A 25,168-nucleotide genomic window follows, 5' to 3' on the forward strand; every position below is an offset into this window, starting at 1 on the left:
ACACCACTTCAGCACCGCCGCAGCAGCCGGGGTGGAGCCTGCCTCGTGTCCTCCCACGGCGGCCGGGGACCCTCGTCCTGGCTCAGCTGTCCCTTGGCACCCATCCTGGGCTGATTCCCTGACATGGGACCGTTCTCAACAGAGATCCTTGAGGCTTTCTTTTGTTTTGCTTTTTAGCCGAACGGGGCTGGAGAGATGGCCTGTGCCAGGTTGTCACCCCAGGCCTCTGGCTTTACTGATCCTGGGCACTGTCCTGGCTGCTCATGCTCCCCACCCCCGCCTCTGTGCCCTGTGTGGATGGATCCTGCCTGGGCTCGGGGTCCCCAGGCGGCTCTGCTCCTTACAAGGCTGGCTGGGCTTTGCCCGGCTGAGCAGAGGGCTGCAGACACCCCCCCCCCCACCCCTGCAGAGCAGGCAGGGACCCCACCCCCCAAGAGTAGCCAGTGACCCAGTCCTCTGGGTCACAGGACTTCACCTCCTGCCAGGGAGGCTGTTTGGGCAGAGCTGGTGACTCCCAGGTCGTGGGAGGGGCTGGTCGGACCCAGGGCTGTCCTCCTCTGATCACCTGGCTGCCTGCTCCTGCCCAGGGCTGTTGTCCATGGCCCACTAGGCCCTTTTCCTATAGGAGATGAGACAGCATCGTCCCAGGGTGCTTTTATCCTTTATCTGATGGGCTCCCACTGTCTTTGGGGTGCCTGGTGGTAGGAAGCCGGTGTCAGCAACCTGTCCTCTGTGTCTGGGAGGGGTGAGCTGTCCAGCCAGATACCAGCCCATGCAGGACTGGGGGCCTTCCTCCTGCCCTGCTTCATGACCTCAAGGCGTCCCAGCACATCAGGATTGCGTCCCAAACAGTGACAACATGCCCGGTGCCGGGGTGGCTCTCCCTCCACGGAGGCTCTCCCTGCGTGGAGGGGCTGGTGTGATGGGGCTGCCCAGCGATCAGCCCGCAGTGCCCGAGGACGGGGGCCGGCTCTGTGGGGCTGCCGGGCAGCGCTCTGAGGATACACCGACTGACCTTTTCAGCCATCAAGCAGTGTGTCTCGAAGTTAAAAATAGCTGGGTGGCTTGGACTATAAAGGAGGCTGCTCCCTCCCACCTCTGGGCCCTGAGAGGCCCCATCCTGGAAGTCTGACCACATTCCACCCGCGTCTTTGACCTCGTACCTTTGGCATAGGCAGCGCCCTCCTCTCCCTCTCGGGGCTGGTTGGTTATGTCGTTTATGACACGAACTTGCTCTCTGAAAGTGCAGTGAGATCTTTCATTTCTGGTGATTGATGCTGATACATGGCAAACAGGACACACGTGTTAACGATCCTGAGCGTTTCCTCCAGAGTCAGTGACCAGAGTGGGTGACACTGGAAGCCTGGCTGGTGGTGGAGGTGGGGAACGCGCCGTGGGCCCCCGTCCTCCTCCCTGATGCAGGCCCCCCTCCCCCACACGGCATGGGCCCCTGTCCTCCTCCCTCACACGGGCGACCCCCCTCTCCCACGCCGTGCTGGCCCCCATCCTCCTCTCCCATGCGGCACGGCCCCCCTGCCCTCCAGGGCTGCAGGCCAGCTTTGCCATGCCCGCTTCTGCTGGGCGGTGCTGTGTTGGGGGCAATGCACTGTTCCTGCAGTGGCCATTGCACCTAGGTGCCCACAAGGAGCCTTTGGCTGTTGTGTGTGGGCAAGTAGGTCTTTGGGTGTGCGGCTGGCCGTGAGACTCCAGGCCGGGTGGGCACTCTGAGGGCCGTGTCGCAGCTGATGCTGGCCCCCGGGCCCACGGTCCTCTGTAGGAAGGAGTTGCCCCCTGGCTTTGTGGAAGGGTCTGGACCAGGACCGGTTTCCGGTTTTTCTGGCTCTGCACCCACTGCTCCCTACGGGGCTCTCCTCTCAGCTCTGGGGGCCGCTGCTCTGCTGTCCCCTCCTTCCTGGGACTGGCTGTCCTCCTGCAGCTCCTGTCACACGTTGTCAGGGCCTTCAGCTGTTCGTGTCCCTTCATGGTTCCCTTCTCTTGCTCTCATTCGTTTACTGGATGTTTTCACTTTAATTTTTTATATTTGAAAAATTAAGCTATTACTTTCATATAATGCGACTCAGATCTTACGTGCTGGTGCGCGTGGGGCAGTGATGTCACGGTGGCCTGCTGGTGCGCGTGGGGCGCGCCTTGGGCAGTGATGGGCATTTTCCTGGTGACTCAGGATGGCGAGTGCCTTGTCGTGTGCTTGTTGGCCATTTCTTCATCTTAACCTCTTCGTGTTTGTTTTATAGAATTGTAGGAGTTCTGTCTGTGTTCTGGATAGAGTCTCGTGTCAGATATGTTGTGGAAGAGTTTCTCTGGTCTGTAGCTTGATTTTGATTCTTTTAAGTAAATTCTCATTAAAAAAATTTTTTTTAACGTTTTATTTTATTTTTGAGAGAGACCGTGCACACAAGAGGGTGTGGGGAGGGGCAGAGAGAGAGGGAGACACAGAATCGGAAGCAGCTCCAGGTTCCGAGCTGTCAGCACAGAGCCCGATGCGGGGCTCGAACTCACGGACCGCGAGATCGTGACCTGAGCCGAAGTCGGACGCTCAACCGCCTGAGCCACCCAGGCATCCTGTGAATTTTCGTTTTTGATGAATGGAGCATGTTTGCGTGTTCTTGTTTGGATTAAATGCTGAATTTTTTGTACTCCGTGTTTTCATTCGATCACGGAGTATCTTCTTTTTGAAATGTGGAGTCTTAATTTGCAGAAGCTTGATTGTTCCTTTTTAAGGATCTTGATTCTTCCTTTTTAAACAGAATGGTGCTCTTACTTGTGTGTGTCAGCCGCTTAGACCTGGTGAGCACATGAACTGGATTTCTTGAAGTCGCCTCTGCCCCCGAATTATTTGTTCTTCTGGGGTCAGCCGTGTGGACGGCCCTCCCACTACTTCCCCGTGCTGGTGTCAGGCCGCGGGTCCCACGTGCGCACAAACAGGCCGAAGGGGGTTTGTTGGGGGCAGGGCTGGTGGGAGGGAATCCCTGGGGGTGGAATTTCTTCACCAGCTGATGGCCTTGTCCCGATCCTGGGCCCCTTTCCTCTCAGGGTTGGAGGGAGTCTGCTTGATGTCTTCTGGGGTCTTTCAGAAAGACGAAAAGTCTTGGCCTGTGTGTTTCTTTTCAGTTCCAACTCCCCCTGTCAATCCGCATTCACACACTTCTCAAAACTCACTGTTCCGCGTCCGATTGTAGAGGCCTCTGTGTCCTTGTGGGAGTCATGGTGGGAGGGCACAGGCGTGGGGAGATGGCCACACTGGGGCCCGCAGAGGTGAGGCTCCGCGTAGGACGAGGCTGGAAATGACAGCAGCTTTGTGCTGAGAGCCCACCGGAGTGGTTCTGGAAGGGCCGGGCCCCGCAGGCAGGGCCGGGCGGCGGCAGGTGGGGGCAGGGGGTGCAGGGAGGGCGCTGGAGGGAGCTCAGATGTGGCGAAGGGCGTGTGGGCAGCACCGCACAGGGACCCCTAGGACTGGGAGGTTGGTGTTGCCGTGTCCCATGAAAAACTTCAGGTCGTGTCTGTGGGGCCTGGCGCGACTCTGGTCTCTTGTGAGTCTCCTGGTTTCCCAGTTTTCCTCTGCTCCCTGGTCGAGCACATCCTTGAAGGCGCGTGTGAATTGGAAGCGGGCTGAGGTCTGTTCTGTGGCAGAGTGGGGTACCAAGGGAACGAGGCCTCAGAGGTGTCTTTTGGGAGAAAGCGTGTATGTGCTGTGGTGTGGATTTTCCGCGTGTCTCTGGCTCCCAGAGATCCTTCTGCTGGCGTCTCGGTGCAGGCAGTGCCTCATCCAGGGCCACGAGGCTGCGGGGCCAGGCGTCACGGATGTGGGAGGACCCAACAGAGGGACTGGGCCGAACCCTCTGTGGCCCTGGGCCCCTCCCTCTGGTGCACCCTGGGCACAGGGAGCCGTGAGGGTGCAGGCAGGTGCCGGCCGGGCCCCCTGGCTGGGCCGAAGGCCCTTCAGCCTGTGTGTTTCTCTAGGACCGGAAGCTCACCAAGCTGGAGAGGCAGCGGTTCAAAGAGGAGGCCGAGATGCTCAAGGGCCTGCAGCACCCCAACATCGTGCGCTTCTATGACTTCTGGGAGTCCAGTGCCAGGGGGAAGAGGTGCATCGTGCTGGTGACCGAGCTGATGACCTCGGGGACGCTGAAGACGTGAGCACGCCCCCGCCTGCTGGCTGCATCTCAGGGTGGGCCCGGTCCGGGCGCAGGGGCCGCGGTGGCTCCTGTGTCCCGGGGCCTCTCTCAGCAGCGTCCCCGTCTGGGTGGTGGATACGTGGCCCCCTCCCGCGGGAGCCGCAGGTGAGCCGCGCCCCCGCCCGCAGGTACCTGAAGCGGTTCAAGGTGATGAAGCCCAAGGTCCTGCGCAGCTGGTGCCGGCAGATCCTGAAGGGGCTGCTGTTCCTGCACACCAGGACGCCCCCCATCATCCACCGGGACCTCAAGTGTGACAACATCTTCATCACTGGGCCCACCGGCTCTGTGAAGATCGGCGACTTGGGCCTGGCCACTCTCAAGAGGGCGTCCTTTGCCAAGAGCGTGATCGGTAAGCCTACGTCCTGGGGCCCGGCCGTGGCCCGGACTGCGTGTGGGGGCGTCCCTGGCTGTGTGGGTCGGGCGGAGAGGCCAGCTGGCGCCCGAGGGGCTGTGGATACGCAGCGGCAAGGAGGCCTCGATGACGGAGGGACCTGGGGCTTTGTGGCTGGTGAGGCTGGAGCAGGTGGGGAGGTGGGGGGTCACGCCAGGCCATGAGGCCCATGAGAGGGAGTCTGGAGCAAGTGTGTGGGGGCACTGAGGCTGAGGGACTGGGTGTGGGTGCTGGTTTGCTAGCCTTTCTTTCCGTAGGTGGGGACACAGGACAGACGAGGGTGACCTCAGGGCTTTGCAACCTCATGGTTTTGACGCACACTTGGGGACAGAACTTGGCCTATCTGTGGCAAATGAACCCTCCAGGAATCTGGAAACTTCTCTGGCAGGGCGAGTGGGTTTGGAGCGTGACATCTGGAGCAGGGCAACTGCATGGGGTGTCCTGTGGACAGGGGCCGCCAGCAGCTCTGGGGAGCTAAGTGATGGGGTGGGGGGGCCGACCTAGGCCTCAGTTTCTCTTTCTGTGAAATGGGTGGGACAGGCGAGGGCCTGGCTGGGGGGTCCAGGGCTGTAGGGAGCGTGCCTCTGAGCGGCTGGTGGTTTCCGGGCAGGTTTTATAGATTTGGCCTCGGGGGTGAGGTGCCTGGTGAAGCCCCCTGGGCTTTCTCTGGCTGGCGGCTCTGTCCCTCTCAGAGGCGGGCTGTCAAGGTCCTGGGTGGTGTGAGGGGGGATGTGAAAGCTGGGCGTTTCCAGCAGGCACATTGGGCCCCAAGCCCCACACAGGGTGCCTGGTTCTGTGGGGTCCCTGGTCATCTCAGCTTTGGCTCAGCTGGGGCCCAGGAAGCTCCAGACTCATGGGGAATGAGGGGTGATTAGCACATGTCCCCAGCCCCGAGCAGCCAGGCCCCTTCCTCGTCAGAGGACACAGCTGTCGGTGCCCAGGGCATCTTCGGGGACACTTGACTGTGGACCCGCTTCTGGTGCAGCTGTCAGAGGGGCTTGTGCAGGCGTTTGGGTTTGCACTTTAGGTGCAGCCCACTTTGGATGTCTCTCGGTGGCCTCCAAGGACCTGTCCACTTGCTCGGTGGGGGCCCTGTGGAGCGGGACCTGGGGGCTCTGTGTCAGCCAATGGGAAGGGGGTGGATGGATTGGGTGAGGAGGTCCCTAGAGCCCAGGCAGTGTCCTTATTGTAAACATTATGGCCATGGCCTCTTGATGCTGTGTGTACACACAGCTGTGGGTCACGTGTCCCTTGTGGGCTTTGTCTCCGAGAGCCACCCGGATCTGATGCCATTACCACTCTCATGCTGTGTTTATGTTGGCCGGGTCCTGAGCTGGTGCTGCCTGCAGGCATTCATGGCCATGGTGGCCAGGACGCAGGGAATGTGGGGCCGTGGGGGCCAAGGAGGTGCACAGGGCACATGTGTGTGCATGGGGGGGGGGGGGCACACACATATTATTTTCACCACGCAGGTTTGAATGGCTGCAGTGAGAGGAAAGAGAAGATAGTCTGTGTCTGTGGCCCAAGCACGTGTGCAAGTGGGCAACCCCAACCTGGCTCTGCACTGCCCCCTCCCCTGCACCCACACCTCCCATGCCCACCCTGAAAGGCAAGGTCTGGGGCTTGGGGGGTTTCTTTCGGAGCTGCATTCCGGGTTGCGGGGGCCTCAGGAGAGACCGGGCCACCGCGGGGCTCGTGTGGGGCCTCGGGGTGGCTATGCTCCCAGCTTCCTGCCGGAGCCCTGGACTGCCTTCCCTCTTCCCTGGTACACATGCACGGCCAAGTGCAAACATTTCCTCCAGTCAGTCATGTGCCTCAAAACCCCAAAAAGAAGAAAGTATTCCTAGTAAAAGTTCCCCCTGACTTCTCTGTCCACCCTGTTCCCGTTATTTCTGATCTGGAACCTCTGAGAATTCTTCACACGTGTTCTTATACACGTAGACCTGCAGATAGTTCCTGCTTTCGCCATTTCTTACCCAACAGGTTAACTTTTTCGTTGAACATATAACATGTTAATCGAAATTCGCATGAACAAGAAAAAGTTAACCTTTTGGGTAGCCTATCTGTCTGTATCCCAGAGATGGCCACGAAGACAGTTGATGACCCCATGTGTGCTTTTTACATAGTAGTTTGTGCTGTTCTGCGGCTGCTTTTTAAAGAAACTAGAACATTTTGAAAATGTCGAGGTCAAGGCAGTTGAAGAGGTGTGGAAGCCTCATCGAGGTTGATGTTCAGTGCTCCCCTTTGCTTCGTGTTTGGCTGGGTACTCAGTTGGACCTATTTTACAAGACGAGTTTGTGATTTGTAACTTTTTTTAAAAGTTTATTTATTTTGAGAGAGGTGGAGCGGGGGAGGGGGAGAGAGAGGGGGGGAGAGAGAGAATCCCAAGCAGGCTCCACCTTCTCAGCACCGAGCCCAACGTGGGGCTCAATCTCACGAACCTCAAGATCATGACCTGAGCCGATTACCAAGAGTTGGACGCTTAACTGACTGAGCCACACAGGTGCCCCAAGGATTTTGTGATTTTTAAATTTTTCTGAAATTGTATTTTAGAGACACAGAGAGCATGAGTGGGGGAGGGGCAGAGGGAGAGGTAGAGAGGATCTCAAGCAGGCTGCGCGCTCAGCGCGGAGCCCGACTCGGGGCTCGACCCCCATGACCCTGGGATCATGACCTGAGCTGAAATCAAGAGTCGAACGCTCAACCGACTGAGCCACCAGGTGCCCCAGGATTTTGTGATTTAAAAAAAAAAAAATTTTTTTTTAACGTTTATTTATTTATTTATTTATTTTTTTTAATTTAATTTTTTTTTTTTCAACGTTTATTTATTTTTGAGACAGAGAGAGACAGAGCATGAACGGGGGAGGGTCACAGAGAGAGGGAGACACAGAATCAGAAACAGGCTCCAGGCTCTGAGCTGTCAGCGCAGAGCCCGACGCGGGGCTCAAACCCTCGGACCGTGAGATCATGACCTGAGCCGAAATCGGACACTTAACTGACCGAGCCACCCAGGCGCCCCTTGTGATTTTTAAAGAAGTTTGTTTTAGAAAAATAACGAAACCCAGACCAGTGTAACCAAAGGACGTCAGCCAGACCCCACCGCCCTGACATGTCCTCTTGGTCTTTGCTTGTTCGTTCGTAGAGAGGAGGTCGTGTGTGCATAGCTGCATAACTGAATATTTTGTTTATTTCACTCAGTCTGTTGAAATGTTCAGGGTAATAAGTGTCATTTTAAAGCCTCCTGTGTTTGGGACGCACGCGCCTTTCCCACCCGAGCCCCCACGGGCGCGTGGCTGACACCGTCAGTGTAGACGCTCCCCGTCTGAGCTTTCTGACACTTTGCCGTGTGGTGTGCCTGTGTTTGCAGTTCAGGTAGCAATGCGGGGACCCCGAGTTTCTGTCGGCCCTGGGTTATCCGGCTCGCTCCTCAGCGAGTGACCTCTGCAGGGTTTCAGGCACAGACGGGGCCCCGGGAAGTACTGGGCTCCTAGCTGTGTGGGCTCCACCAGTGCCGTGGGCCCATGTGCCCCGGAACCAGGGGGGTTCTGGGGGAATTGTGGGGAACCATCTGCAGAGCACTCCTGGCTGAATCTCAGGTTCCAGGGCTAGTGGCACAGTGTGCGGATGGGGGGTGTGGGGGGCCTTGGGCCCACTAGCTGCTGACCCTGGTTCTGTTGCTCCTGGACGCAGGCACCCCAGAGTTCATGGCGCCCGAGATGTACGAGGAGCATTACGACGAGTCCGTGGACGTCTATGCCTTCGGGATGTGCATGCTGGAGATGGCCACCTCAGAGTACCCCTACTCCGAGTGCCAGAATGCAGCCCAGATCTACCGGAAGGTCACCTGTGTGAGTCTGCGGGCCATCGTGATGGGCCTGCTTTGTGAGACCCTCTCTGTACCCTGTGAGGAGTGGAAGGACGCTGTCATAGAGAGGAAACTGAGGCTGTCTAGCTTGGCGGGGTGGCCGTGCAGACCTCTGAGCTGGCGGTGGAGACACATGGGCCTCATGTGTGACTGGAGGCTGTAGCACCTTCGGGGCTTCTTCAGGAGGCACCTGCCCCCAGAGCCCCTTGTCTGGGCCGCCATCCCCTGGGCCTGTTGGCTTTCTTGGTGTCTGGTCTGTGCCCATGCGGTTGTCAGCTGTGATCTGGTGGCTTCGGCTGTGTGGACGGATCACCCTGTCCTTCCTTGATGGCCGTCATGCCCCGTGAGGTCGTGGCTTTTCTGGGCACCAGGCCCCATGACCCCTGAGTCCTGGCTGCCTTGCCCTGCCTGGTGCACCCCTCGCTTCTGCAGACAGGCGAGGAGTGTGGTCCCCAGCACCCCAGGGCACCTGTCCTCACCCTGCCCTCCACTCTGAGCTCCTGACAGGTCACGGCTCATTTCTCTCCTTCAGTCTTAATTTTTTTTTTTCAACGTTTATTTATTTTTGGGACAGAGGGAGACAGAGCATGAACGGGGGAGGGGCAGAGAGAGAGGGAGACACAGAATCGGAAACAGGCTCCAGGCTCTGAGCCATCAGCCCAGAGCCCGACGCGGGGCTCGAACTCACGGACCGCGAGATCGTGACCTGGCTGAAGTCGGACGCTTAACCGACTGCGCCACCCAGGCGCCCCTCTCCTTCAGTCTTAATTCTGAGTTATCGGTCACTTGTTTTGAGCCCCTACTGTGTGCTGCTGAGGGTGTGGGGGGTGGGTACGCACACAGGATCCGGCTGGATCGGCAGAGACGCATAGGTGGGCGTGCAGTGCCCTGGCGGTGCTGGCAGGAGAAGGCAGGCTTGTGGTCGTGGGCAGTGGTCCTCCATGGGGCAGGGGACACCCCAGGGGGTTAGGGCCTCATTGCCAAGCTTGCAGGGGTGCGGGGGGAGTAGTCCACCAACCCTGGCTTCTGGTTGCGCACGTGGATGCTGCTGTGGTCTGTCTGCTGGGCTGGGGGAGACAGGACTGATTCCTGCTGGTGTGCTCCACGGCCACCCTGGTCCCTCGCAGGCCAGGGACGCAGGCCAGGGCTCCTGTCGCTGCTCCAGCATCCAGCATCTGCCCCCGACCCCAGGTCTCTCAGGCGTGCCGTGTCCCTGCTGCCAGCTGCCCGACCCCACACGTCTGAGCCTGGGGACATGAGCCCTTTCAAAATGGCAGCCGTTCTGGCACGTTCTTCACCTGCTTTGGGGGCCTCAGCCCTGCAGAGGTGGATGACAGCTTACACGTGTGTGTACCTGTAGTTGTGTTTCTCAGCCCACCTGCCTCCCATAGGGACCTTGGCCCTTCCTCCTGTTGTAATTAGACTCTTCTTTCTGTTGGCCTCAGTGGGACAGCATGGGGTCCTCACCTCCACCAGGAGGTTCTCGGCCATGCCAGAGCCCCGTGTCCCACTCTGTTGCTGCACAGACCCTCCTGCATGTTGGGCACACACAATTCCCATGGGTTATGGGCCTGGGGCCTGAGGGTCAGGGGTTTGTTGGGCACAGCAGGGCCCCACCTGGTGGCGGGAGCCGACAGGGGTCCTGCACGCTTGGGGCCACCTCTGGGCTGGAGGCCACCCCTCCCCACCGTCCCGCCCCCTCTCTCCATGGGAAAACATAGGCATCATGTTCTCTGTGTTTAAAAACAAAAAAGCCAAGATGAGGACTGGGGAGGCAGAGTCTCGTTGAGGAATGTGATGGGTGAGGCTCCTCAGTGTGTTTAAAAACCCTCCCCCAAGCCCCTGCCCCCAGCAGCTGCACATGAACCCTGCAGTCCATCCCCTGCTTCTCTTGGATCTTCTGCCCTCAGGGTGTGCACTTTGGGGTCCTGTGCCCCCATGCCATGGCCATCGCTGGCACCCGCTGGGCCCTTGGTGCAGAACCGCACGGCACCGGCACTAAACCGTGAGCCACCAGGCCTAGGGAAGTCAGCCCTGATTGTGGCCACGGTCGGGCAGATGTCTGGTGCCCTTAGCCAGCAGCAGTGACCACACAGTGCCCTCAGTACCCTCCAGGGAGGGTGTGGTGTGGAAGGTGGCCCCTCTGCCCGGCAGCCTCCTCCACACTGGGGGGCGGGTGCTCCCATCAGGCGGGGGCTGGGTTGGGCTCTTTCTCAGACTCTGCTGCTCCTGACAGCACATCGTCGGGGACTCGGGATGAGCTGAGCCCCCCGCAAGCTGGTGCGCCTCCTGCCTCCTCCCCTTCGGGGTTAGTGCCAGCTGAGCAGGAGGCAGGTCCTGTCGGTGACCCCACTCATCTTGTCTTAACAGGGCATCAAGCCTGCCAGCTTTGAGAAAGTGCATGATCCTGAAATCAAGGAGATCATCGGGGAATGCATCTGCAAAAACAAGGAAGAAAGGTGAGTCCCGGGAGGCTCTGGGTCTGCGTGCTCGTCCTGCGGAAATCACCCCAGCTGGCCCTCACGCACGGGTGGTAGGCAGGCAGGCTGGCTGCTTCAGGCCACGGCGTCCCTGGGCCAGCGAGGCCTCCGGGCAGGCAGGGGGACAGCCTTGGCCCCTCCTCGGCTGCCTGGAGCTCGCTCCCCGGCTTTGGGGGCCATCCTGGAGCCTCCCTCCCTTGCTAGCTGCTTCTCACCCGCCTAGCCTGAGCAGGGACCCCCTCTGCCGTGCCCTCAGCCTCCCTTCCAACCACCTGCAGACTGTGAGTTCCGTGCACCTGAGTTTCAGCCCAAAGCCCTGAGCTGCCCCCGAACCAGCCCCCGCCTCTTCAGCTGGTCAGCCAGGGCCTCCTCCCCTCTCTTTCCCTCCTCCCCTCCCTCTTCCCCCTTGCCTCTCTCCCTCCTCCTACCTACATTCTCCTCCCCTCCCTCCTCCCCTCTCACCTCCTCTCCCTCTTCCCCTTCCTCTTCCCCCTTTCTTCTCTCCCTCCTCTCTCCTCCCTCCTCCCCTCCCTCCTCCCCTCCCTCTTCCCCCTTTCTTCTCTCCCTCCTCTCCTCTCTCCCTCCTCCCCTTCCTCTTCCCCCTTTCCTCTCTCCCTCCTCCCCTCCCTCTTCCCCTTCCTCTTCCCCCTTTCTTCTCTCCCTCCTCTCCTCTCTCCCTCCTCCCCTTCCTCTTCCCCCTTTCCTCCCTCCTCCCCTCCCTCCTCCCCTCCTTCTTCCCCTCCTTCTTCCCCTTTTCTTCCCTCCCTCTTCTTCCCTCCCCTCCCCATTCTCCTCCCCTCCCTCCTCCCCCTTTCCTCTCTTCCTCCTCCTACCTGTATCCTCTTCCCTTCCCTCTTCGCCTTCTTCTTCCCCCTTTTCTCCCTCCCTCCTCCCCTCTGTTTACCCCTCCTTTTCCCTTTCTTCCTCCCCATTCTCCTTCCCTCCTTCCCCCTTTTCTCCATCCCTCCTTTTCCTTCCTGTCTTCCCCTTTCTCCTCCCCTCCCTTCTCTCCCTTTCCTCTCTCCCTCCTCCTACCTTCATCTTCCTCCCCTCCCTCCCCTCCCTCCTCCCCTTCCTCTTCCCCCTTTCCTCCTTCCCTCCTTTTCCTCCCCTCCTCCAATCTTCAGTTACCCCTGCCCATCCCCCATCCCTCCCCCTCCTCCCCCCCACACTCTTCCTTGCCCCGTTGTGTGCCCTCCCCACCCCTGTGCACATAGCACATGGCCATCCTGTCACTGTCCTCACCCTTGGTATCTGCTGCCATCGTCTCTCAGGCGTCTTTTTCTGATCCTTGGGCTGTCTCTCCTGCTCCCTGCAGGTTATCACATTGTATTTTTTAAGAAAAACAGTAAACAGTTGTGAAATGTAAGTCATATTAGGGAGGTACAGAAACAACCACGTGGAAGCAAAGAATTCTCCGAGCAGACCCTGCAAGACCACCTTCCAGACCGGGACTGGCAGGGGCCCTGACCTCTGCTCCCCTTTTCCTGCGTGGTGACCGCGCATGGGGTGTGGGCTCCGCGTGTCCATTGGATGAGGTGCCCTCTGCAGTAATCAGGGAGGGGCCGCTGGAACAGACAGGACCCTGGGAAGAAGGGAACTCAGTGTTCAGGGATGGGGAGAGGTTGCCATGACGTTGCCCAGCAGCTGACCCACCCCCATCCTGAGGAGCTCTGGAAGGCCCCTGAGCACTCCCTGCTTCTGGGAGCCTGGACTGCCCCCCCTCCAACAGTTCAGCCTCACCTGGAGCCACGAGTCTCCGTGGCACCTGGGGGCTCACCAGCGCTTCCACAGGCCTGTCTGCGCAGCGCAGAGCCCGGTCTAGAAACTGTTCACTTCTGGGTCTCTCTTGATAGGGGTGTTCACTTTTCATAATGAGAGAAAAAAGAAGCTGTGAATGCTGTGCAGTGAGCTGCGTTCAGGTGTAATCTTCTCTGCTTCCCTGGGAATAAACTGTTGCATGCTGCCCTTGAGGACAGAGCCCGCCCATTGGATAGCAGAGTCGGAGAAGCTTGTGGAAGGAGCGGGGTGGGTCAGGGCCCTGGCGCTTCGTCTCGTGCCTTGCCAGCAGGCCTGCCCTCACCTTGCCCGTCGACTGCCCCTCCTCAGGTACGAGATCAAGGACCTGCTGAGCCACGCCTTCTTCGCAGAGGACACGGGAGTGCGGGTGGAGCTGGCAGAGGAGGACCACGGCAGGAAGTCCACCATCGCCCTGCGGCTCTGGGTTGAGGACCCCAAGAAACTGAAGGGCAAGCCCAAGGACAACGGGGCCATAGAGTTCACCTTTGACCTGGAGAAGGAGACGCCGGATGGTGTGGCGCAGGAGATGGTACCATGACGCTCGCTTGTGGAGGGCGGGTGGCGGGTACCAGTAGACGCGGGCATTCCGCGAAAGCGTGTGGTTTCCGAAGATCGGGACGAGGTCAGAGCAGGGGTGTGGCCCTATGGCGAGCGTGCAGGGGGGGGACCGGGGGCTCCAAGGCAGCACGGTGAGGGGTCCCGTGGAGCCGTGCGGGGAGGGACCGGGGGCTTGGGTGGATCGGGAAAGGCCCGGGTTTTGACCAGGGTTTTGCTGCTTTTGTGTGAATGTGGCTTTGGTTTGATCGTCCCTTTGTTGCTGAGGGCGCTGTGTCCCGCTGCAATGCTGCAGAAGAGGTGTGTGTGAGAAAGGAGCTGCTGACTTTTGCTGTAGAAAGTGAGCTTGAGTGAAAATCCGCGTGCTTGCCGCAGGGGAGGCAGTGCTAGGCCGCGCCTCTCATCGGCACAGAAGCGCACGCCCTCTTTTCCTGCATCGAGCACGCCCGGCAAAATCGTAGTGCCTCCCAGGGTACAGCTCGTGGGTTCTCTAGACTCCCTGGCCCTGGGTGGGTTTCAAGGAGGAGGAAGCGGACTGTGGCTCTGGAGGGTGGGCTGGGAGGCCACGTCATTCCTCGAGCCCCTGCTCGGAGGAGGAAACTGAGGCTGGCCGTGCTGTGTAAGACGTGGGCCACGGGCTGTGGCTCGGCTTTGTGGGCCTAGGGCGCCTGTGAACACAGCACGTGAGGAGCCGATGGTCTTGTGGGTGCATCGGGGCAGTGGTGGCTGGTCCCCTGCTGCTTCCCACACGTACGGCGAGCATGACATCCTGCTGGTGGCCCGGATCCCAGGACGGGACCACCCTCACCTTCCCAGCTGCCGGTCACATCCCTGGGCCCAGAAACGGGGCAGCACTGCTGTGAGTAGATCACACGGGGCCGTGTGGCTCACACGCCCGAGCGGATGTCGGATCGCTGGGTACCGACTTGCAGTTAGTGGGCACGTCAGTGCCCTGACTTCAGGACCCTTGTTCCTCCTTGACCTACAGCACCGCGGTCCCCTCCCACCTTCCAAAGTTTAAAGCACAAGCATTGACGAGCTGGGTGATGTGCAGGCCGGTGGCCCAGGAGTGAGGGTCCAGTGCCACATGTCCTGGGGGCCCACAGGGAGAGGGACCTGGCCAGGAGGTAGGCTGTGGCCAGGGGCGGCCCTGCTGGAGATGATGCGGGTCCCTGGGGCTGCCGTGAGGGGTGTGTCTGTCAGGGCCGGCCAGGTCGGGCCGGTGTGGGCACCTCCGGAAGCCTGGGGGCAGGCAGCCGTCTGCCTCCCTGTGAGCCTGCTCCACACGCCCGGGGAGCCTCCCTGCCCAGGATGGATTCCGGCGGGAGCCCCGCGCAGGTCAAGGGCCACAGCAATGCACGAGGACGACGGACCGCGGCACAGATGGATTCCACGTGATGTCGCCTGCCACAGTTGGACCAGGTGCCTCCTCCAGCTCTTCAGTTGTAGGACGGGGTGATGGCCACACTCGGCCTGAGGCCTTTTTGGAACACCCACTCTCGTGAGCGACTTCTCCCTTCTGTGCCTCAACACAGAGATGCCCGGCCTCCTCTGTCTCCGGCCCATGCCGGGCCTGCCGCCTCACCTGGCCTCAGTGAGCCCCTGGCCCTTGGCTGGACTTCCTGGGCAGCGTCCGCACGTTCCCGGTGGAGACCCTAGGGCCCCACGCTTTTTCTGAGGAGCGTCCCACGAGCAGCAGGACATTCTCGCAGACTGCGCATTGCTGTGTTCAGTTAAAGATGATGGAATGATGCATGCCCACTCCACTCCGGGAGCAGGACGAGCTGGTGCCTCGGGAGCTGCCAGTGTCGAGCTGAAAGTGGCTGCGTTTCCAGGGCGGGGTCTGCCTGCGGCTTCGGCTCCTGGCCGGGACCTTCCCGAAGGCCCACCGTAAAACACCAGAGCTGACGTCAGGAGCCCCAGTGGGGCAGCGTTTCAGGGCTCACTGCCCCCGGCTGCCCTGGGTGGCCACATACCAACAGCTGTAATTGAACACACCTACTTCTTTGCAATGCCAGCGCCCATATCACAGTCTAAAACCAGCCACCTCTAGCAGGTGGCTCACGGGGCGTAGGGGACGAGATCGAGATCACCGGGGGTGAGAAGGACCCGTCCCCTGGGCTGGCTTTGGCCTGGAAGTGATCCCTTGTGAGGACTCCTGGAGAAGGGGCTCGCAGCCTGGCCCAGGCTCCCCGTGTCTGTGCACCCCCTCTTCTGCCTTCATGGCCTTGGTGCAGTCAACATTTCGTTGTGGTAAAGAATGGGGCTAAATTTTCCCCATCTGGGAAAAAATAGAAGAAACACCTTAGAGAGGATCGCCAGGGGGTGACCGTGAGGACAGAGATGGAAGGAAAACTGGGCCATGGGCAGAAAATAGAAGCAGCAGGCAGGTGTGTCCGCGGGGCGCCTTCTTGTCCGTGGCCTCTGGTCAGGGCGGCCCTATGGTGGGCTGGCAGGTGAGTGGGCGGCACTGACCTCAGCCCCAGCCCCTCGCGAGAATCCTGGCCGAGTGCCACCACTCACCCTGCCGCCCGGGGCCCCAGTCTGGCGGGAGGCTGGCTGCCGAGATGTCTGCGGGATTTTGACATGGTTTGCTCTGTCCAGCGGGGTTGTTTTCTGAAATGAGATTGTGAAGTTACCAGTCCCACACTTACAGAAAAGTTGCAAACGTACCAAAGAGAACCATTTGACATGATGTCCAGACCTGATGCCCCATCACCCCGAATACGCCTGTGTCTCTTTTCCACCGTTCTACTTGGCCACCCCAGCCATCAGAACGGGGAGAGCCACTCAGGCCTGTTCAGGGTCCCCTGTTGTCTGTCTTTAGTTGTCTTGCCATGAAGGATACATCCCTTGTGGTCATGTCAGTGTGTCTGTGGGAGTGCTTGGCGTGAGGCTGTGTCCCCACCAGGGCCAGCCCACTAGCACGCGCCCTCTGATTGCGTGGTTGAGGGGCGTCTGCCAGCGGTCTCCTAGGAAGTGATGGGTGGGTGTACCTCGTGACTGTGTCCTCTCCATTTATTTGCGTCTCCGTGGACTCACGGTTTTGTAGGTGAGTTACCCATGACCACATGGTACTTTACCCCAGATGCAGCACTGTACACGTGTGTGGTCTCACACTGTCCCTGCGGTCAGGAATCTGGGCGGCTTAGGGGGTGCCTCTGGCCCTGGGTCCTCCACGCCATGTGGCCGGGGCGTCATCCAGGGCTGACCAGGGCCGAGGGTCTCTCGGCGTCTGTGTCACTCACCTGGCTGCTGGCAGGCCACTGCTTCCAGCCGGTGGGTTGTTCCATAGGCCACTCGTGACATGGCTTCCTGTGAGCCCGATATCCACGGGAGGGTGTGGAGGGGCGGACAGAGACCACACATGTGGTGTCCTGTGTAACCTCATACCAGCAGTGACACCTGTCACTCCTGCCGCCACAGGTCACTTGTGCTCCCCGCCACGTGCGTTGGTGGACATGCTCCTCAGGCCATCACGGCATCACTGTGTGTTTTGATGCCCAGCACGTGTGCATTTGGACCGTGGAGGTGCTGGGTGCCGGCCCGCGTCCTCCCACGCATCCTTCGTTCCTCGTTCTCTGAGTGTGGCTTGCTTTCAGGCACAGTGAGGTGTCTAGGCCCCTCCTCCTTCTCTTGCCTGAAACCACTGTTCCGTGGGGAGCTCAGCTCTCACACTGGCCAGACTCCGGGCACCACCCCGGGCCCAGCTGGTGTTCTGTGCGCCTGCACACGCGCTCATGTGTGCATCTATGCACACGTATGTCTGCTGTATGTTGAAAGCCGTGAGTTCACTCGTCTCCTGATAGGTGCCAAAAGTTCTGTGCTCTGGCTTTCTCCCTTTCCACACGAGGCTCCCACGGTGATGGGGCAGAGATGGGCCTGCGTTGCTTCGTGGTTTTGCCCTCGGTGTCCTCTGGGAGAGCTGTGACTTTTCCCAGAGATCCGGGGCTCCTTCACAAATGCTCTCCTGGGTTTAGAGTTTTCCGGGCATGGGTGCCCCCGTCCCCCCTCGTCTCAAGTTACACGGTGCACCCCCTTCCCTTTGTGTGTTTTTGGAGAGCTGTCCGGCTAGAGGCAGCTTAGGGTCCCTCCCCTCCCCGCACTCATCCCGCGGGCGCACGCACCTGCTGCAGCCTCGCTGTCCCAGGAGGGGCACTGTGCATGTCCAGAGGGCCGTGCGTGCTTTTTGCAGATTTTCAGTTGGCAGGCGGGCACTTCCTTACAGGCGGGTGAGAGATAGGGCGGGGCCTGAGAGGGGCTTCTGCAGAAATCCTGTGAATGGGAGGTGGCTAGTAACGGTGTGGCACCGCCCTTTGCAGATCGAGTCGGGATTCTTCCACGAGAGCGACGTGAAGATTGTGGCCAAGTCCATCCGCGACCGAGTAGCATTGATCCAGTGGCGGCGAGAGAGGATCTGGCCGGCGCTGCAGCCCCCGGAGCAGCGGGACCCCGGCAGCCCCGACAAGGCCAGGGGCCCGCCCGCACCCCTGCAGGTCCAGGTGACCTACCACGCAAAGGCTGGGCCGCCGGAACCCGAGGAGCCCGAGGCAGACCAGCACCTCCTGCCTGCCGCGCTGCCGGCCAGCGCCACCTCCCTGGCCTGTGAGTGCCGTCCTCCCCGCGCCCGCGCCCCCAGCCCGCGCCTCAGGCGTGGGCCGCAGGGGCGGGCGAGCGCTCTCCCTGGGGCCGGGGGGCACTGGGGTGTCTTTGGCTCGTGGAAGCCCAGCGTCTCGGGACAGGCGGGGACAAATGTGCAGAGAGATCCAGAACCTCCCGTGCCCCAAGCCAGTAGGATGGAGTGGCTCATCCAGCTACTGCTTCTATGCGGAGGCCAGTCCTGGCCGCGGGGCCTGGTGGGGGCATCCCCGCCGGGACACCACTGCCCTGGGGCCGAGAACGGCTGCAGTCTCCCGTGGTCCTGGCGCTCTCAGCCATGACCTTTGCTGCCAGGATTACATGTCCCCGAGGTTACCTCCCTTCTAGTGCCCGACCTTTGGCACCTTTACCCTGTTTCCCAGGGTATCACTGACGGCTTGTTGGGAATCACGCTGAGTCCCGGATGACTGGGAGAGGGAACAGAGGGTCTCCTGCAAGTCTGGGCAGAAGAATGGCCTGCCTTTGCTCTTAGTAGCCTAAAAATCCAGCTGTGGGCTGAGGGTTGAGGACGTGGCATCTTCCGCCCATTCTGTGAATAAGTACTGAGTATGACTGTAGCCTGCCTGGGCCACGTTTTTAGGCTGTTCATGTGGAGAGGTCAAAACCTCCTGTTGGATTGATTTAATAGGAGCGCGTCATTTATCGTTAAAACAATAGTGACGTTCTTCAAAGTAGGCTACATAAATTCAAACCAGTAGCTAGCTGCTGCTCAGAGACCGCGTGCTTGCCTCTGGCTTCCTCCCGACCCGCTGGCGTGCTCTGGAGAAGACGGGCACTGCGTCCTCATCCCACTTTTCGATAAGCCAGCGGTCAATCAACGGGCATAAACTTTGCGTGGGAAAAGGCTCTCTGTATCGGGCACACTTCCCACACCAAACGCCTGGCTGTTTGAACAGTCTCTAGGCAGGAGAGACACCCGGACCTGGAACGCAGTCTGCCGGGGTCAGCTGTCCCTGCACAGACTCGACCTGCCGTGCAGACACGGATCGCACGGTGGCTCAGCATGGGTGGGCATTCTGTCTGCAGACACGGTCTCCCTGTCGATCCAGGGCGGTTCTGTGCGTTCATTGTGAGTTCTGTAAAGCAGATAACGTGGTCGCGTCGTGTAAAATTCAGACAGTACCAGGGGGTGTGCAGCAGAGGTCGGTTACTGTTCCTCCTTGGAGGCCACTGATGTTGCCTGTCTCTTAATGGTAACTTCCAGAGATAATGTGTGCATAGAATCATTCACGTGCACCCACACGTATGTGCATATATGCACACGTGTGCACGCAGCAGAACCCACACACATGGGTGTCCACAACGCGCTGAGCATACTCGCACACACAAAAGCCGTGTGCTTTGTGAAGGTGAGATGATGGGGTCCGGGCTGCACACACATCACTGGAAAAGGGACCTGATCTTGAGTAGCAAGGTGGGTGGGCAGACGCACGCATGTCAGAAGGTACAGCCGGCATCATGCTGTGGGGTTCTCCACCACAAGCCGCCCACCTCAGCCCAGATCAAGTTCGTTGAGAAGGTGTGGGCCAGCACCCAGTGACTGCAAGAAGGCACTTTGTCAGTAGGCTTAAAAGATTTTTTTTTTTAAGTTTACTTATTTATTTTGAGAGAGAGAGAGTGAGAGAGGATGTGAGCGGGGAGGGGCAGAGAGAGAGGGAGAGAGAATCTCCAGCAGGCTTCCACACTGTCAGCACAGAGCCCAGCTCAGAGCTCGAACCCCCGAACCATGAGGTCATGATGTGAGCCCAGATCAAGGGTTAGACGCTTAACCAACGGAGCCACCCAGGTGCCCCTAAATTTTTAATTCTAGAAATAACACATTCCCTTTATTTCTTTTAGGAGTAGAATTCAGTGATTCATCACGTACATACAACACCCAGTGTTCATCACAGGTGCCCGCCTTAGTCCCCATACCCCATCCAGCCCATCCCCCACCCACCTCCCTCTGTCAACCCTCAGTTTGTTCTCTATCATCAAGAGTCTTTTGTGGTTTGTTTCGCTCTCTTCTCTTTCCCTCCTTTCCTGTATGTTTATCTGTTTTGTTTCTTAAATTCCACATATGTGTGAAATCTGACTTATTTCACTTAGCATGATACATTTTCACTCCATCATTACAAATGGCAACATTTCATTCTTTTTGATGGCTGAGTAATATTCCATTATATATATGTGCGTATGTATATATATATACGCACATATATACATACACACACATGCATATACATATATGTATGTATGCATATATATATCGTATCTTATCCATTCATTTGCAGTGGGCATTTGGGGTCTCTCCATAGTTTGGGCATTAAACACATTCTGCTTCAGAAAGTAAAATGTTGCATATATGGTTGAAGTTGGTTTATATGAAATTTGCCAAGTCTGTATATACTCTTTTTCTTGTGCACACACTGTGTGTTTCTGTGTTTCTGTCTTGTGTGTGTCTGTCTCTATTGCTCCGTCTCTGTGTCTCTCTTTGTGTGTCTGTCTCTGCATGTCTCTCTGTGTCTCACTGCATGTCTCTGTGTGTGTCTGTCTCTGTAGGTCTCTCTGCGTGTGTCTCTTTATGTCTCTGTGTGTCTGTCTCTGTCTCTGGGTTTGTCTGCATGTGTCTGTGTATGTGCCCGCGTCTCTGTCTCTGTGTGCAGGAGGAAATGACCACCAACTGCTCACTGAAAGTCACCGCATGTCTAATGGGTTCTGTGCAGTTATAGACCTTGGGGCTCTCGTGTCCTCCCAGGTTAGAGCGGGCCCTGATGAGCCCCTGGGAAAAAATGGCTTTGATGTAAAGCCAGCAGGATTCCCTTTTACTCCATTGGCTTCAATTACAAGTGGACACAATGCTGGCTCTCCGAGGCGCCCTGTAGACGTGCTCGGTGCTGCGGGTGGGAAGCCAGTGTCCGTGTCCATTCTGGGGTCTGGAAGCAGGAAGTAGAAGGTGCCATTTCAAGCAGGATTTTGTCTTCACTGTTCAGTGGCCTGGCCATGCAGGCCTGTCGTCCCCACTGTGATTCTGGGAGGTGAGCCCGTGGCCACAGGGCCTGTCTGTGCCTGGTGTGTGGGTGGCTCCCTCCGCTGTGGCACTGGTGCGGGGAGCCACCCCCTCTCGGCCTCTCTGCGGGGTGGGGCCTCGCCTGCCCCGTTTTCCAGCTGGGTTACGGGTGGGCCCGTGATGTGAGGGCCAGGTTTGGACTCAGCTTTTCCTGCTTTGTGCTCTTTGTCGTGGTGGTGAGGGTGGTCAGAGTCCCCGCCCCGTAAAATACGGATGAGCGTCGCTTCTGCCACAGGACCCTAGTTTCTAGCCTCTCCTAGCTTCTGTCAGCCTCCTAAGGCCCCTTGCTGAGCTCTCGCTCTCCAGCCGGGCCAGGCAACAGGTGAGGGCCCTGTCTGTAGCCAGGGTGGACACACTTCCTGCAGAGGATGATGTCAGGTGCCCTCCTGGGACCCGTGGTGCTGCCCATGGCGGATGGCCCCTGGACAGCATTGGGGTGGGGCGCCAGGGCATCCCCTGATGGGTTCCAGCCCCTGCCCCCCATCGTCCTGGAGTGATTTGCCTAGAACGATAAGCACTTAAGTGCTCAGGTGACTGAGAAACCTGGCCAGGTCCGGGTTCGCGGGAGAGCGCAGGGGACCGGCTGAGCATCGTGTCTGAGCAGGGTCGCGGTCCCCAGACCGTGTGTAGAGTGCGTGGGATGGTGTTTGGGGGTGTCTGCTCTGAGCCGCGCCTTTGTCCTTCCCAGCGGATAGCACGTTCGACAGCGGCCAGGGTTCCACCGTGTACTCGGACTCTCAGAGCAGCCAGCAGAGTGCGGTGCTGGGCTCGCTGGCGGACGCGGCCCCGCCCCCGACTCAGTGCGTGTGCAGTCCCCCGGTGAGCGCAACTGAAGGGCCTGTCCTGCCGTACAGCCTGCCCTCGCTGGGGCCCTACCAGCAGCCTGCCGTGGTGAGTCAGCCCCTCCCCCCCGTGGCCTGGAGCCCCACGGGCAGCCCAGGCCGCGCTGGCCCGTGCTCAGGCCCCGGGGAGGTCCACCCTGCTGGGACGTTGGGGGCTGTGCGCTGAAAGGCCCACTGGGTGGGAGAACAGGAGCGCGGAGCCCAGACCGCAGAGCTTCGCGGCTGGGGCGGAGCCGGCATCGTTTCTAGTAACGACACCGTTGGTTCCGCTTGCGTGTCTGGCGCCGCTGAGGGGGTCGTACGTGTCCCCGGGTAGCTCTCCACTGGTCACCACGCAGCCGTTAAACGTTAGAAGCACGAGGACGGCAGAATTGTGGGGAACGTGTTCAGCCACGGTTGACAAACCTGTAGGGTAACTTGTAAGATGCGGAGACGGAGCCTGATGGGTGAAGCGGGAACAGCTGGGGGGAGGGGGTGGCCCGAGCCGGCCCTTATTCTTCAATTTGATTTGGTTTATGCCCAGATGAACCCCATGCTTCACAGCTGCAGAGCTGGGCTGTGCAGGGGGGTCCAGAGGGAGAGTCAGGCCCCTAGGCCCCCTTTCCAAGGGTCCAGCTGCTGCTGCCTGAGCACCGGTCCCCGTCCTGTGGGCCTGGGCCGTCGGGCAGGCTCAGAAGGTCCCTCTGGAGGGCATTTGTGTCTGCTGAGTCCTGGACTCGTTTCCAGCTCCCGTTTGTGGCTTTGCTGGTTTCACGAGATGAAGTGAAGCAGGATTTTAAACGGCAGCAGAAACTCACGTAGGGAAAGGCGATTGTCACCCCACAGTGGTGGCAGTTCTGGGTGGCCCATCCTGCGTGCAGGGCTCCCCCTGGGCACATGGCTGCGGTTCCTGCACGGTGGCTTCAGGCGAACCTGGAGGGGAGCTCATCCCTCCCTGCAGGGCTTTCATAAAGCATTTACTGCGAAGGACACAGTGAGTGGCGAGGCCTGGCAGTTCCTGTCACCCAGAAAACCAGAGCACTTTCCGAGTCGGCCTCGGACATCTTTCCTGTGTCCAAACCCGTGCCCCCCACAGCCCCCACCTGCATCTCCCATCTCCGTATTTGAAGTAAATCCCAGAAGAGTGTTTTGCCCGTAAAGATGTCAGTCTGTACGTCTGCAGGATCAGGATTCTTGAAAACAGAACCTGACAGCATCACTACACCTAAAAACGAGCGAGTGAGCAGCTCTTCCTTAACAGCGTCGGACACCCAGCACTCACACTGTGGACTCTGGGTGTGTGCTGCCACTGGCGGTGGGGACTCTGGCGGCCGAGTCACTGAAGATCCCGGCTCTGTCCCACTATCCGTTCTCGCTTTCCCAAACGCTGCTTGTGATGTATTTGCGGGTCTGTGTTTCACACGGTCCCATAGATGAAAAGCAAGCTCATTCATATCTCTCTCCCACTGAATGTCCCGGTTCTGCAAAGCCTTTATGGTGTTCTTTTCTCATGATTGCATAATGTCTCATAGACCCGAAGTTCCAGAACATTCCTTGGTTGGGAGTAGTGGCTGTTCTCAGCTTAGGGACCACCACATCTCACTTCTGCCAAGTTCTGTGCCCAGGCGAGTCCCTAAAAGAGTGAGAGGCATATGGGGAGCGGGTGGCAGGTCACTGTGGCTGTGGAGCTCGAGCTGGGTGGGGGGCCTGAGGGCAGCTGGTGAGTGGCTCTCGGTGCTCTCTGCAGCCTGGACTGCCGGGGAGCTCCATCCCGCCCCCAGCCCGCCCTCCGCTCCCGCAGCAGCATTTCCCGGAGCCAGCCATAAGTTTTGCTCCCGTGTCGACGGGCCCGGGCCAGCCTGTGCCTGCTGGCCAGCAGGTGAGTGTGGGCTGCCCTTGCTCACAGCCACCACCCTGGATGTGCAGCGAGCTCTGCTGGCCTGGGTCCCCTCTGCTCCTTCTCTGTGGTTGCCCGGCACCTGGGGTGCAGATGGGAGTGGGGTTTATAGATCCATAGCACTGGGAAGAGCCCCGCTTACACAGAATGATGCCTTCAGATATGCGTGTCTCAGGCTCCGGGATGGGTGTGTGTGTGCATGTTGGGGAGGGGGAGGCTCGGCAGGATGCTGATCTAAGAGAAGCCTCCCCCCTGCATTTCTCTCCAGCCTCCTCCACTGGCCCAGCCGGCGCCCTTGCCCCCTGTCCTGGCCCCACCGCCCGTGGGCCCCCTCCAGCCGGTGCCCCCTCATCTGCCGCCCTACCTAGCTCCGACTTCCCAGGTGGTGGCCCCCGCTCAGCTGAAGCCCCTCCAGATGCCGCCAGCACCTCTGCAGCCTCTGCCTCAGGTGCCTGCTCAGGTAAAACCCCCCTCCCCGCACTGCCCTCCACCTTGCCTTCGCCCCCAGCCTGGCTGGCCGCTCTCCATACTCTGGGCTGTGAGTGCTCATGGGTCCTCGGGATGGGAGCACTCCCCAGAGCTGGGGTGGCCGTGCCCATCTGCCCTGGGCGTCTCTCCCAAGTACGTCCGGGACAGAGAGAGGTTCGGCCCAGGGTCAGGGCCACGGGAGCCAGGGTGTAGCACAAAGCTGTGGCCACGGTCTATCATGGAGCCACCCAAGGCTGTGCCCGTTGTGAGTCCAGGGCCTCAGGTGACCAGGGACACTGGATAGTACATGGTGCTTGGGTGCTGTTGCTGGGGTTAATGCCATCGACGGGCGTACCTGTCACGGGCCCATCACACCACATCGGTGGGATGCAGAAGGGAACTGTGCCACATATTGAAGGTGTGAGCGTCCCCACGGTTTGCGGAAGCCCATGGGAGAGTCTTGTCACCTGGTCTTGTCCTCATCGCAGTCACCGTCTAGTTAAGCTCCTGTTCCCTTTCTGGCGGTAACAGTGTTGAGTGGCTTTTCCGATAGGTAGAAGTTGGATTGCAGACTTCTGTTGCTTGATAATCGCGGGAAGACGGGCATTATGTGACGATGCTCACATGTTGGCCACTGGAAAGGCTTTAAAGAGAGAATCCGCCGAAATGTGTTAAGTGCTGATTCCAGGAGGCCAGATAGCGGGTGTCTCCAGGATGGAAGACCAGACGCGGAAGGTTCCAGAGCACCGCTGTGGGGCACGGCCCCAGCACGTGGGGGGTCTTGGATATGCTTTCCCCTGAGACAGCCCTCCAGAGTTTGGTCTCCCTGTGAGTGTGTTCAGACCGGGAGGGTGTTAGGCAAAGTAATTTCGGATCTTGGGGGCCAGTCTGGTGGGGTGGACGGTGCTGGCTCTCGAAGGAAAACGTGTGGAGGCTGCGAAGCCGGGAGTCACTGCTCCAAGCCCTCGTGTCCGAGCTGCCGGCCGGTTC

At 59.4% G+C, this 25,168-nt stretch overlaps 1 protein-coding gene across 11 annotated transcripts in view; it reads left to right on the plus strand.

Moving 5' to 3' along the window:
- The window catches only part of WNK2 (WNK lysine deficient protein kinase 2), a 131,728-nt gene that overhangs the window by 33,670 nt on the left and 72,890 nt on the right, over window positions 1-25,168 (plus strand). For 10 of the 11 annotated variants that reach the window (XR_006710484.1, XM_045470136.1, XM_045470135.1 and 7 more), the window contains 9 exons: window positions 3,979-4,151; window positions 4,322-4,542; window positions 8,275-8,432; window positions 10,820-10,908; window positions 13,039-13,258; window positions 17,607-17,889; window positions 21,681-21,883; window positions 23,561-23,692; window positions 23,979-24,170. Coding sequence is in view for 10 of the 11 variants with exons in the window: in XM_045470136.1 (XP_045326092.1) it covers window positions 3,979-4,151; window positions 4,322-4,542; window positions 8,275-8,432; window positions 10,820-10,908; window positions 13,039-13,258; window positions 17,607-17,889; window positions 21,681-21,883; window positions 23,561-23,692; window positions 23,979-24,170 (1,671 nt within the window). In the remaining variant the exon portion in view is untranslated. The remainder of the gene's footprint in view (window positions 1-3,978; window positions 4,152-4,321; window positions 4,543-8,274; window positions 8,433-10,819; window positions 10,909-13,038; window positions 13,259-17,606; window positions 17,890-21,680; window positions 21,884-23,560; window positions 23,693-23,978; window positions 24,171-25,168) is intronic. The other variant, XM_045470139.1, reaches the window with a different exon arrangement.

The sequence above is a fragment of the Leopardus geoffroyi genome, chromosome D4, assembly GCF_018350155.1.
Source record: "Leopardus geoffroyi isolate Oge1 chromosome D4, O.geoffroyi_Oge1_pat1.0, whole genome shotgun sequence".
In the NCBI taxonomy this organism is placed as follows: Eukaryota; Metazoa; Chordata; class Mammalia; order Carnivora; family Felidae; genus Leopardus; species Leopardus geoffroyi.